The sequence below is a fragment of the Hydra vulgaris genome, chromosome 06 (assembly GCF_038396675.1).
Source record: "Hydra vulgaris chromosome 06, alternate assembly HydraT2T_AEP".
Taxonomy (NCBI): domain Eukaryota; kingdom Metazoa; phylum Cnidaria; class Hydrozoa; order Anthoathecata; family Hydridae; genus Hydra; species Hydra vulgaris.
Window position 1 is genome coordinate 963363 of NC_088925.1, and position 14083 is coordinate 977445.

A 14083-nucleotide genomic window follows, 5' to 3' on the forward strand; every position below is an offset into this window, starting at 1 on the left:
GTACTGCATGCATCTCCATAACTTTTTTTTTTAATCTTTCAAGGGTTTAACATGCTCTTACTCATGCTAAACCTCAAAAGAAATATTGTGAAAGCAGTTAGGAAAATTTGGTGAAAAAGTAGTTAAAGAAAAAGAATCAAAAAGAAGAAAAGAAAGAAGACTTGCTAAATTGGAGGCTCAACGAGGAAAACAAAAGCAACAAAAGAGAAAGAGCGGGAAAAAAATAGCAGAATCAAAATCTGTAGCTGTTACATCACCCCCTTACAAATCTGCGAGCACTTTTGGAAAAGCTGTTATAAGAGCCGAGTCAGCACTATCAAAATCACCTAAAAAGAGGGCTAAAGTTGTAAAAAAACTTTTAACAAAAATGAATGAAATTCCTAGTCCAGAAAAAATACTTAGTGAAAATGCATTCGATGCTTTAAATCTAAAATTGGTTCTTGATTTTTACCATCGTGATGATATATCCCGTCAAGCACCCGGTAAAAGAGACACCGTTGTGGTGAGATTAAAGAACAAGAAAGAAATGGTGCAAAAATATTATTTGTATATGAATGTTAATGAAGCTTATGCTGTTTTTAAAGGTGATTATCCTGAAGAATCAAATGGAAAATCAAAGTTTGCTAGTTTATGCCCACCACATGTGCTTTTGTCTAGTTCAATGTCAAGAAACTTGTTGTTGTCAACGACATCAAAGTATAATCTTCAATAATGCGAAGTCCCAAAAGGACTTCGTTTTTATATCTCCATTTTTTCAGGTCTGTACTGTCTAGAAGCTCTAAACATGTTTGTTGACTTACGATCTGCTGTAAGAAAAAAATTCATGAGATTTAATGACTTGGAACTTATTTTAAGTTTGGCTTTTAAGCCAAGTAATCATTTTAAAAATCATTTTATTGCATCAGCAATACTCTGGTTGGAAGAACAGCATGATTTGAAATTATTCTGGAACTTTTTTGCAGCTTCACATGGGAAAGGACTGGTAGATGTAATTGGTGGGACCATTAAAAGAATACCAACACAAAAAATAATCCAGAGAAAATTTATAATAACTGATGCCATAACTTTTCATGAAGCTGTTAAAAATGAGACTAATCTCAATGTCTATTTTGTTTCTATGGAAGATATTATAAATACAATAAAAAAATTTAAAATTGATGAGTTATTTACAAAAGCACCAGCAAAACCAGGAATATTTGCAGCGTACCAAATTCAAAACAATAATGGGAAATAGAAATGCGACCCTATTCAAGTGCCAAGTATTTATTGAAACAACTTACGTCTTCAGAAAAATCACAGCAAAAACTTTAAAACCTTGTATATATGACAGCAATATAATATGGATGCGATTTGATACTGATATAGTATAGGTGTGTTCTGAAGATTACTATGTAAGAACTATTTTTATGAAGATGTAATTATATATTTCTCTAATACCTCTCTACTAAGTTTTAAATTTATTAAAAACATAGCCCATTTACCTGGTTTATAATTACCCAAATGTGTCTGGTCAGGCTGTGACGTTTACCACTAGTTAATTAAAGATGCGCCTGTTTGAAACTTAATTAAAAAATTGTTACTTAGCTATAAAACTTGTAAGAGTAATGTCTAAACTTTTTGTTTAATGCCAAGTTAATAATTCAGTTCATCTATATTAGCTGAATCACAGTGTTGATCTAAAATCTAAAAAACAATGAGAAAATTTTGGTCATGTTATGACGTTTTATATTTTCTTGCATGAATGAGAAGGTAATATCTCCAGCCAAATTTTTTTTCTTATTTTTTGTAGTACCTATTATGAGCTAACTAAATAGCAAAAAAAAACATTTTTTTATCTATTTTAATGTTAAAATATCGAAGGTTTAAAACAAAAAAAAGACAGCTGTCATGCTTTTGTTGTGACAGTTGTGGAATTGCTCTACTACGTTAATTGTTTTACACTAATTGTTTTACACTAATTTATTTGAATTTTTTTTTTTTTTAATTTAAAAGTTGGTTTAATTTTATTCTGAAAATTTGTTTGTATATTTTTTTAAATTAAAAAGTATAGAATAAAGATAAATAATAGTAACCTTAGTAACCAATCATAATGGAGAATATGACAGAAAGTTCAGATGAGGAACATAACAATGAAGATAAAGATAGTATAGGTATTCCATAATGTGTTTTTTTTTTTTTTTTTTTTTTTTTTACAATTATTTTCTTTATTTTTTTATAATTATATTTTTCAAAATCAACAGATTTTGTAAGCTTGATAAAAGAAGATGAAGAGGTAATTATTTCAAGTTAATTAGTTGTTTTTTTATTTTATTTAAATTGCATTTTTATAATTCAAGTAGCAAAATTTTGCTTGACTATAATAATAGATTTAAGTTTTTTATTTGTAATTTTTTTGTCTAACTATGATTTTTTTTTCAGTTGTTTTTTAACTCAAGTTATTTTTTTAACTACTCAGTTTGAAAATTTTTCATTTAGCATGTCGATTTAACTCATGCGCGACTTGGAAGAGTTCCTGATTTAACTCATGTTACTAAAATAAAAGTATTTTTCAATATTTTTTATTTAATTCTAATTTTTTGATTGTTTTATTTAATGTAATTGTAACTATAAGATTTCTTAACTTAAAGATAAAATAAAAAATTAGTACTAAAATAATTATAAAAATAATAAAAATGAAAATGAGAAGCAACTATTCTTATTAGTATAAAAATTAAAAAGAAAATAAAGATTTTTGTTATGTGTATTTTACAGCACAGCATCACTCATTATGTACAAAGTGTATAACACTCATTATGTACTAAGTAAATAACATTGACATCCAACCAGATTTTTTTAGCATTTAACTCATAGCTGTTTGGCTTTGTTTTTAATTACATCTTGTGGTTCATAATTACAATTTTGGGATAATTTTGTGTCAAATCAATAAAAAGCACTTTTATTAACACTGTTATCTTATGTCATCTCATGTCATCTCAGATTTTAATTATAATTATTGTTTTTTATTCTGATTCAATCCTAAAAAGGCTCAAAACACTAATAAGTTGGGAGTTAATAGAAAAAAACAATAGAGTTATGGAGCAAGGGACTGGTTGACAAAAGTCTTGAAAAATTGTATAAGTTAGGAAAACATGAAGGTGGCAGAGAGTTTCAAAGGGTTCAAATGCAGGGAAGAAAACTGGACAAATAAAAGTTTTTAAAGCATGTAGGGGCAGATACTGTAAAAGAATGATAAGCCAAGCAAGAATAAATTTTAAGTGATGGAACTAGAGATGATAGCAAAACCTTTAAGCAGCAACCTTGATAGTATTTGTAGAAAAGAGAAAGAGGTGCAACTTTACTGCAATGGTAGAGAGGCTCAAGCTTGGTAGATAAAGCAGGTCTAACTATGTTTACAATGATTTTTTGTACCTTGTTTAGAAGAGAAAGACATCATTAGAAGAACCAAATATGAAAACAGTATTCTATGCAGGGACAAATAAGAGATTTTTAGAGGTAGAGAATGGAATCAGGAGTCAGAAAATGACAAGTACGATAAAGAGAAGCAACCTTAGCAGATGCTAATTTAGCAATCAATTGTATATATGATTTCCATGAGAGGTAGTGAGAGACAGATCAAGAAGACGTAAAGAAGAGGACTCCGTGAGAGGGTTGTCATTCATCAATATAGGAATGTCTATAGTATTCCAATAGTTATTTGTAGTAAATAACTGAGTTTTGTAGGAATTAAAGTTTACATACCGCTGCTGACCCATTCAATCACCCGCCAGTGGTATTAAAGTTTGAACCTCAGAGTGTTTGTATGTTAACAATCCCTGAATAATGATAATCTATCGATAGGGCTAGTTGAAGAAATGTTGAAAATAAAGACTTTCAAATATAGCAAGTGACAGTCGAAACACTTTTAAGTAAGGCAAGTGACAGTTGTAATGCTTACTTTTTACCACTTCTGAAAAAAACAACTTTGTCAGACTAATAACAGCAAATGGCATGGTAAAAAAAAAAATATTTAATGTGTGTATTTAGCACATATTGATGTTATTATATGCTGAGTTTCATAGTTTTTACTTTTTACAAGTTTTTTACAAGCATTTTCATGTGTTTTTTTTGTCGTGATGGTCGTAACAAAAAATCCAATGCTTAAAAATAACAAATAAAACAACGCAATCAATGATGTAAGAAAAAACATGATTTTTTTTTTATAACTTTTTTGCTTAAAAGTATTTTTAAATAGTTGAAAAAAAGTTATGCAGTTTAGTATGTGTTTTCATAGCTTTTTAAGTATGTGTTTTCATACAATTTTCCAATTGCTTAGAGTTTATGTCTTCGCGAGAACTTGATTAAAGATTGGGATGGTTTATCTTTACTAACTACTCTTGAGTCTCTGGATCTCTATGACAACCTACTTACCAATATAAAAAGCATTGAAACGCTCACAAATCTTAAGCAAGTGTTTTGAATCTTTGTATTATTAATTTTTCAATACTTTTTTTTTTTTTTTTGTTGATGTTAAGACATGCAAACAGGTTGCATAATTCAAAAATACAATGTGCTTAACTTACAAAGACTTTTTTTATTTTATAAATAATACAAAAAAATTAACCTTTTTTTTATCTTTTATATTAAAAGCTACCTGGATGTGTCATTTAATAAAGTGAAAAAGATTGAAAACATCGACTTATTGGTTAACTTGGAAAAGCTTTTTTTGATTCGAAACAAACTTTCAAAGATCGAAAATTTAAGTAGTCTAACAAAATTAACATTATTAGAACTTGGATCAAATAGAATCAGGGTAACTCTTTATTTATGTTTTTTGCTGCTGTTTGTTTTACTGAATTTTTTTTCTGATGTTTTTTACTACTTCTCTGTTATATGATTTTTATTATTTTTGGATTTTTTTTGTTATTTCTCATTTTTTTATATTGAGTTTTCGAATATATAGCCTTATCAAATATACCAAAATGTTAAAGTTTTAGTTTATAATTTTTTTTTTAGCATATTCAAGGCATTGAATGTCTTGTGAATTTGCAAGAGTTGTATTTAGGACAAAATAAAATTTCAAAACTTGAAAATTTAACGACTTTAAAGAAGTTGAAGATATTAAGTATTCAGGTATTATTTAGTTATAAAATTTTTTTTATAAAAAATGATAAAATTTGATAAATACGAATTTAGCTGACTGGCGTAGTTAATGATATCAAACTAAGATATCTGTCAGTCATCTGGATGAGCTTCAATGCATACAATTGATTGAGGGTTGAGGTTTGTGTAGGTACTTATGTATAAAAGACATTTATTACAGTAACAATTTTTTTATTTTTTTTTATTTTGTAATTCTTATTTTTCTTGTCTGTCTAAAAAAGTTAATAAAGTTTAAAAGAAAAAGTGAGCTGAGTATGTCGAAATTGTGCCAATCTGCATTATCTAATAGCTTAACTTGATCCTAACTCCGCCTCAACCAAAACCCATCAGTGAATACATGCTCCTTTGAATTTGATGTATGCACTTTTCTTATACATCTTTAAGGACAAATCTTTATTAATGTTTATAACACTAAGGTAAAACCATGGACATTAAACTCTTCAGGCTGTTTATATATATATATATATATATATATATATATATATATATATATATATATATATATTCATACATATATATATATATATATAGATATATATATATATATATATATATATATATATATATATATATTCATACATATATATATATATATATATATATATATATATATATATATATATATATATATATATATATATATATATGTGTGTGTGTGTGTGTGTGTTTTATTTTGTCAAATTTATGATAAATTATATCTTCTTTTTTTTTTTTTTTTTGCTTCACTTTTTTAAATTAATTTTATTTTACTAGTGGTTAAAAAAAACTTTTTCATAAATGATTGAAGTTCTTTTTTTTATTATTGTTTCAATTAAAATATTTAGTGCATTATTTTTATAATAATATAAAAACATGTAATAATTGCTGTATTTAACTGAAAACATTTTTCTTTTAAATGTACTTAGTCACTAATTTTTTTTTCTTCAAATATCTTTATTTATCTCCTTGTAAGTTTTTGCTGCAAATGTAATAAATAAATGAATGATTTTTAGGTAAATTTAAAATTTTCAATAATGGGATTCTTAAAAATATATGTTTAGTAAAATCTCATTTAATGTAACACTAGTAATTTTTGTAGTAGTCTTTCATAAAACGATAGTCTTCTTAGTATCAAAGCATCAGGCTTAAGTATTAAGTTTAAATTGTGAAAAAGTTTGCTCACTAGTGTTGATAAAGTTATTAATTTTTATGGTTTTTACAGTTTGTTTGATATTTAAAAAAAAAGCTTCAACATTAAATTACTTGGATTTTATTAAATTTCTTTTTTTAACTGAATAAAAGTCTGTGTGAGCGAGCATTATTTTAAGCAAATAAACATATAAATAAGCAAATAAACATTAGCAGGTAATTTCAAAATTAGTTATTTCCAAGTTTAAAATTACGAGTTCGTTAATTTTTAATTATTAAGTTATTTTTGTGTGTTTAGTTTCAATCATGAACAACTATTTACTAAGAATTTCACTCAAAGTATTACTCATATGAAAATTTAAACAAATAAAAAAAACTTGATCGTTCAAAAAAAACAATTGACCGTCCATGTGTGGTCAAAAACTTTCCTTTGATTTCTTATTTTCCATGCTGCTTATTTTTCTGCATCATTTATCATATAAAATTTTTTCTGTTGGCAAAGTATAGAGTTAAAATCCAAAAATTTCTGTTATTTCTTTATATTTTATATCTATTTACAGCATTTCTAATTAATTGAGCATAATAACTCAAGTTTTTAAACCCTATTTGAACACTATTGATTGCCAAATAATGTGGTTTAATATGAAACCACCCTACATAATTTGAAGTATAATTGGAAATATGTCGATAATTTCTTTGATTTTATTTGAAACCTATTCTGATTGAATAAATAAAAATTTTCCTGATTAAATAGATTACTATAAAAACAAACATTGTAAATATAATAGATGCTAAATGTAATAATATCTCTCTTCTAAATTACCCAGTGTTTAATTGCATCACAATTGCACTTTTTAAGTGGTGCAACTGAGAATTTAAAGAACTGATGCTGCAAATTTCAAAAATTAAATAAAATAGAACTTTATTAGGTATGTTGCAAAAAGTTTCATTATAAGGTGTTATATTATAAGTCAATACAAGTGAAAATTAAAAAATAAAGAAATCAAAAAACTCTTTTAAAAATGTCACAAAAGTGAAAAAAGGTTCAAAATAAGACAGGTGTGACAAATGAGGTACTTAAAAGTGGAACAAGAAATGATTTTATTATAATTATAACTTTTTGTGAATTTTTTACAGGACAAAGGAATCGGTAACTTCAAAAGTGTATAATAATTTTTTGTTTTTCTGTTTAAGAGTTAATGATACTCGTTTAAATATTTGTTTTTGATTCATTAACATTTGAGTTTTGTAGTTTCAGTTGTTGTATATATATAGACTTAATAAACTTTTGTAAATACCGAAGTTTAATTCCTTACACTGATTCGTTATATTTTTCTCGAGGCACACTCCTCCTTTTTTTAAAAAAAATAAAATAAAATACTTTGAAATAGTTTTAAATAACAATTTCAATCTATTTTATGCAACTTATAAGCGTTCTTTACAGACATTTTTTTTTTCCAATTTATAAATAAGTATGCTATATATAGATTGTACCCTGTAGTACCAATTGAAGTGCGAAGTTTGTTTAAACTTGTCATGTTAACAGGCATGTGCTTTTTATATAGTTCCCGCATTTATTTGTATTGTTTGAATAGATTCTAGATGACTCGTTGTTCAATGGGGAACAATAGTCATTCCAACAAGACAGTGCCCCTTCGCACAAAGCGAAGACAACACAGAGGTGGTTGACAGCCAATGTGCCCGATTTTATCTCTACGGATGCCTGGCCGTCAGCATCACCAGATCTTAATCCATTGGATTATGCAATCTGGTCTAAACTGGAGGCGAAGGTGTGCTGCAATCCTCACACTTCCGTTGATGCCCTCAAGCGATCACTTCTCAGAGAATGGGATGCTTTATCCATGGATACCGTGCGTAAATCAATCGAGGAATGGCGTCCAAGACTGGAGGCGAGCATACGGGCAAAAGGGGGTTATTTCGAGGACTCTCTTTATTAATGTGTACTTTAGCATTTTAACTAAAACATAACATGCATATAATATGTATATATTACATTTGTTCTTGCATTAAAAACATGTTCTCTTAAATTTTTTTACTGAATTAAAATTTCGCACTTCAATTGGTACTACTAGGTAAACTTCATTTTTATTGTTGGTATTACATTCCTAACATTTCCTAAAACATCGCACACACACTCACTCTATAATCTTGTTGGAACATTTAAAAACATTGCACACACACTCACTCAATAATCTTGTTGGAACATTTAAAAACTTTAGGCCTAAGTGTGTCAAGTTTGCAAGCTATGGAATACTTGACTCTGAATAACTTAATTTGCTTAAAGATGTTTGATAATCTCTAACTTTGTATAGTCCTTGCATAATTTTCTTTTTTTGCATTTAATGCAAATGATTTATTGATTTAAATTAACATATTAATCAAAGTTATAATTACAATAAAATTATTTCTTGTTGACAAGAATTTAATAAACTTTATAATCTTAAGTAATCTTTCATCTAAGGTCAACTTTTATCTAAGGTTTACTAAAAATATATGGTAATTATTAAATATTACAAAATCAAAAAAATTAAAGACAAATTAGTCTTGTCATTTTGATGGCAGAAAACAATTGAAGTTATTTTTTTATGGAAACAATTTTGAAAAATGAAAATTTAAATTCTAGCAATTTTAAAGAATTTCAATAGTTTCCACCAAACGAAAAATACAAAAAAAATATAATTTTAAAGAATTTTAATATTTTTAACCAAATAAAAAATACAAAAAATATATTTTAAGAAATACTTTTAAAAATTCATTTAAAAAATTTTTCTGCGTCTCTTGTCTTTTTATTCCTTAAAACCGGCTGCGATGGTCATAAAATTTAAAACCGGTTGTGATGCTCATAAAATTTAAAACCGGCTGTGATGCTCACAAAATTTAAAACCGGCTGTGATGCTCATAAAACTTAAAACCAGCTGCGATGGTCATAAAATTTAAAATCGGCTGTTATGCTCATAAGTTTAAAACCGGCTGTGATGCTCATAAAATTTAAAACCGGCTGCGATGGTCATAAAATTTAAAACCGGCTGTGATCCTCATAAAATTTAAAGGACATCTATAATATGTATTGAGAATTTTGTACACTTTTTATGATATGCATTTTTTCTTTAATTTTTAGAGTAATCGAATCTTAAGGATTGAAGGGTTGGAAGAACTTGAAGATTTAGAAGAGTTTTACATAAGTTTTAATGGAATTGAAAAAATAGAAAATCTCCACTGCAACGTATGTTTTTATAATCTAATTTCATTGAATGTAATTTAAATTTTATGTTTCGTGTTGTTTACTGAGTGAGTCAAAATTTACCACTAAAACTTGCCATTTGTTGTGGAAACGCGAATCGTTTACGTTTTATTTTAAATACCTATTTTACGCAAATAAAATACGAATGATACGTTTCAATGCAAAGTATCATTTTCAAGTTTTTGTTGTTTTTTTCTGAGTGCATTACAACAAGTTTACCTTACATACAGTATTTTTAATTACTATAATAAAAATTGTTATTTTAAAGTATGTTCAAAATTGTATTTACCTGCACAAATGTCATTAAGTATAATAATATAAGCGTAGAGAAGTCAATTAAAAAATTAAAGTTTTTTTTAAGTTGCGAATGAATGACCTTGTTAATGACAGTTGTTTTTCACGTGAAGAAAATTATTGTTCTCGATCAACTTATTTCTTTGTTTATTTTTATTTAACTAGACCATGCAAATTATCTGACTTTGGTAAACGCTTAATCGAAATTAAAGTTAGAATATTTTTTATCGCATATTAAAATTGTTTTATAGAGCAATCTTCAATTGTTTTTTTGGAAATTACTAAATATTGTTGAAAAACTTGGCTATTGAATATTACATATTATATAAAACGTTTTACAAGATTATTTACTTTATCTTAATTTTAATTATTCTTCATAAAGTTCTTATTAAAATACTTTAAACTATTTTGTTAAAACTAAATACTTAACTATAATGTGTTTAACCCCCTTTTTTGAAAAAATTTAAGGAGTCTATTACAATAGTTAGAATATTATTAAAATAGCTAATGTGAACTTTTATGCGTTTAGCGTAACACAAAAGCTAAATATAATATAAGTTTTTTTTTTCCTATGATTTCTTGAGCTTTTAGGAGTTTTTAAAAAAAAATATATATAAAACATATATATATGTGTGTGTATATATATATATAAAACATATATATATATATATATATATATATATATATATATATATATATATATATATATATATATATATATTTATATATATATATATTATATATATATATTTATATTATATATATATATATTTATATATATATATTTATATATATATATTTATATTATATATATATATGTGTGTGTGTGTGTGTGTGTGTGTGTGTGTGTGTGTGTGTGTGTGTGTATACCATTATATACACACACATATATATATAAAAAAAGAGATATAAAAGTTAAACTATTGCAATAATCAGCCCAAAAAAAGGTTGATCATTGTTTCTTTGTTTTTGTAACACATTGATCACCTACAGAAACAATCTCTATGGGGAGGGGGGAACATAATAAGCATTTTATGCTAGTGACAATAATATGACATAATCATCCCTATATGCTAGCTCGATCGTTATGTGAGGGAAATTATACTGAAGATGCAATCAGTACCTACTCTTTATCAAAAATGAAATTTTATGTGTTTTATGTATAAAGTATGATGGTTGCATTATCAGCAAAGAAAACTTTAGCAGATTTTTTACAATTAATTTCAATTAAAAACTGAATTGAACCTAATGGAGTTCAACTTTTTTTTAAAATCTTTGAAAAAATTGACCTTTGTTGATTCTTTCAAAGACTTTCCTTTTTTTCTTTTTTTTTGTAACATCTTCAATCAACTTCAATCGATATATTAATAACATGTATAAACAACATAACGGGTGATGGGGAAGTTATCGGACAAAATAAAAACGTCAATAACTTATTTATAAATAAAAAACAAACAACTATTATATTTTTTTTAAATAAAGCATTTATCTTTTAATAAAAATATATTATTTTTTATTTGAAAAAACACCACCATCTGCAATTGATCTCAATTTTGCTCTGACGCCTTTCATATGCGACTGTAAAAATTATAAATCAAATTCTTGTAGTTTTAGTTTAATGCGATCAATCAAAACTTGCTCTGTCGAAGCTTGCCTATCTCCCCCGTAAACCTTCTGTGCCAAATGTCCCTAAAAATTTTCAATTGGTCGTGCTTGAGGCACATTCGGGGGGTTGGATTCTTTATCAACGTAATAGACATATTGGTCCATCCAATTGAGAGAATCTTTAGAATAATGAGAACTTGCTAAATCTGGCCAAAATAAATAGTTAAAGTCTCCATGATACTTGTGAATAAATGGAAGAAGTCATTTTTGTAATCATTCATTAATATAGATTGATGAATTGATCACTACAGCCTTGGAAGTGCAAAACAATGGCTCGGACATACCACGGCCAGATATGACTATCCACATTAATTATTTCTTTTTTCCTATAACTCGAGCACTTTCTGGGCATGTCTTTTTGTTGTTTGTGTAGTATCCAGAATTTCCAGGCATGTTGTCCCCTGCAAAACAAAAGTATTTTTCGTCATCGATGACTAGAAGTGATTTTGTGTTATAGAGTTGGTTAACTAGTTTACTGCTTCTTTTCTTTGCCTTTTTTCTTTGCATTTGTTGTTCTATAGTGTATTTTGGAGTCTTTTCACGTTTTCTATATTTAATATTTATTTTTTTTAACTGGCGACCAATTGTCGATTGATTTACGATTGAATACCTATTTTTCTCTGACTGACCCCTTTTCGATTGTTGACAAGTCTCGTTAATTCGGCTTTCTTTTCTCTAGTCCAGGATGTCAGACAACCAGGGTGCTTTCTATCAAAAAACGATTGAACAGTTTCAAGTCTTTTTAGGTTATCATATATTGTACTTCGAGCAAATCCTTCCTTTTCAAAATGATTTATGATTTTTTTTTTTTTTTTATAATAGGTTTTTTTACAAAAAACATTTTTAGTCGCTTTCGAAAAGATTCTCGTTCAGCTGCATTTAACCTCATTTTAAATAATTTTGTTTCAAATAATAAAGTTTATATTGTATATAACGTTTATGCCTACGCATAAAACGACAAAAACTAATTATTATGCTCAAATAATGAAATTAGGATTTGTCCGATAACTTCCGCATCACCCGTTAAGTCTCTCAGAATTCTTCATGATAATTTTTTTTTTTTATTATTACATTATAATTTTTGATAACGATTATCGCTGGAGAACAATTTGCTTGAGCAATATTCTTGCATGTTTTTTCATGAAAAATACGATATTGGTTCTAAATAAATATTTTATCTGGTGCTGTTCAAAGCATCATTAACTCCACTAATTTATGATTATCTGTTGTCAAATGTTTCAGTCTAGATAATTGGTGTTTGAGAAAATCATTACTTTTAGAGTAATTATTATTTACTTTTTAATGTAATGAGTAACTTTAAGTAATTTAAGTATTATTTGCGACGATTAATAATGCGCGTATTTTATTGTCTTTGTTTGCGACTAAAGCTTGGTTTCCAATAGTTGTAGAAATGTTGTGCAACAGTTGTGCGTTTTTGTTGTACAACAATTGTTGCCGAGATTGGTTTGATTCTATTTCCGCAACCTTTGTTTTACAACAAAAATTTTGTTGTACAACCGACGTTTAGTTGTGCAACTTACGCAAGAAAATGTTTCCATTATAAAGCATTGTTGTACAACAGTTGTACGACATTTCTACAACTATTGGAAACCAAGCTTAAGGGTATAAACGTATTTTGTTGTTTTTGAAAGCGACGATTATTATACACGTATTTTGTCTTTTTTTTTTATGATTGACGATTGATAAACCTGTATTTTGTTGTAATTTTTTGTTTTCACAATCGTGTACTTTTTGTAAATAAATAAAAAAGATTATATATATTTTTCTTGTTTTACTTTTTCTAGAAAAAACTAAAAACTCTGGATGTTGGTAATAACAAGATTTCTCTTATTGAAGGGTTAGATAACATGAATGAGCTCAAAGAATTTTGGGTTAGTTTAATTTTCATTTTTTTTCGTAACGACTTTGGCCTGAGTTTTTATTTTGATCACTTTAAACTTTAGTGCAACGATAACAATGTCAGTGATTGGAAATCTACAGATGTTTTAGCAAGACTTCCATATTTAGAAACTGTATATTTAGAACGAAATCCTTTGCAGCTAAATGATCAGTCAGGTTATCGACGTAAGATAAAACTGGCTTTGCCGAAGCTAAAACAATTAGATGCAACATTGACTGGATAATTATAGAAATTAGTGATTGACTAATAACAATTTTAAACACTTATCCCTAATTTTTGAAAATCACTTTTTTTCTGTGTTTTCGAAAAATGTTATTGTTTAGTGCTAGTGCATTTTAAAAATGTTTTGAAATTCGTAAATATCTAGAATTAAATAAAGTATATTAATAATTTTTGGTTTAAGTAAGTTATTAAAAAAACTTAGTATTTAAGAAAGTTTTTAAATAAATGTTTTTATAAAAAAAAATTTTTTTGAATAACACTTGGCGCCACTCAGGGATTTCTAGTCTTGAGTGTTAATAGTAACTCCACTGATGTTGTTGACAGCTGTCTTCGTATCTATAGAAATGACTAATTGAGTTTGAAGAAAATATATTCATAATCCAAATGGTCAATAAATATACTGAGGTGACGGCTCTCTTCTAGAAATCAACTCTTAATCTAGAGGGGTGCAT

General features: G+C 26.9%; 1 protein-coding gene across 2 annotated transcripts; it reads left to right on the forward strand.

Annotated features, from left to right (window-relative positions):
• On the forward strand, window positions 1-13682 carry LOC100207345 (protein phosphatase 1 regulatory subunit 7). 2 transcript variants are annotated; one of them, XM_065798918.1, is made up of 9 exons: window positions 1-2150; window positions 2241-2272; window positions 2476-2541; window positions 4313-4443; window positions 4627-4789; window positions 4993-5109; window positions 9407-9511; window positions 13294-13380; window positions 13453-13682. In XM_065798918.1, exons 1-9 carry the CDS (start codon window positions 2090-2092, stop codon window positions 13630-13632), a joined length of 942 nt encoding a protein of 313 aa, XP_065654990.1. In that variant the 5' UTR covers window positions 1-2089; the 3' UTR covers window positions 13633-13682. The 2 variants fall into 2 exon arrangements, with proteins under 2 accessions (XP_065654990.1, XP_065654989.1); XM_065798917.1 differs by having other exon boundaries at window positions 2011-2150; window positions 2232-2272.
• The last annotated feature ends 401 nt before the right edge of the window (window positions 13683-14083 follow it).

Excerpts from the sequence above, each read along its gene's own strand:
- LOC100207345 (XM_065798917.1), top strand. The coding sequence starts at position 2,090 with ATGGAGAATATGACAGAAAGTTCAGATGAGGAACATAACAATGAAGAT. Across the intron at positions 2,542-4,312 it reads CTCATGTTACTAAAATAAAA|AGTTTATGTCTTCGCGAGAA; the intron begins GTATTTTTCAAT and ends CCAATTGCTTAG. Across the intron at positions 9,512-13,293 it reads TAGAAAATCTCCACTGCAAC|AAAAAACTAAAAACTCTGGA; the intron begins GTATGTTTTTAT and ends TACTTTTTCTAG.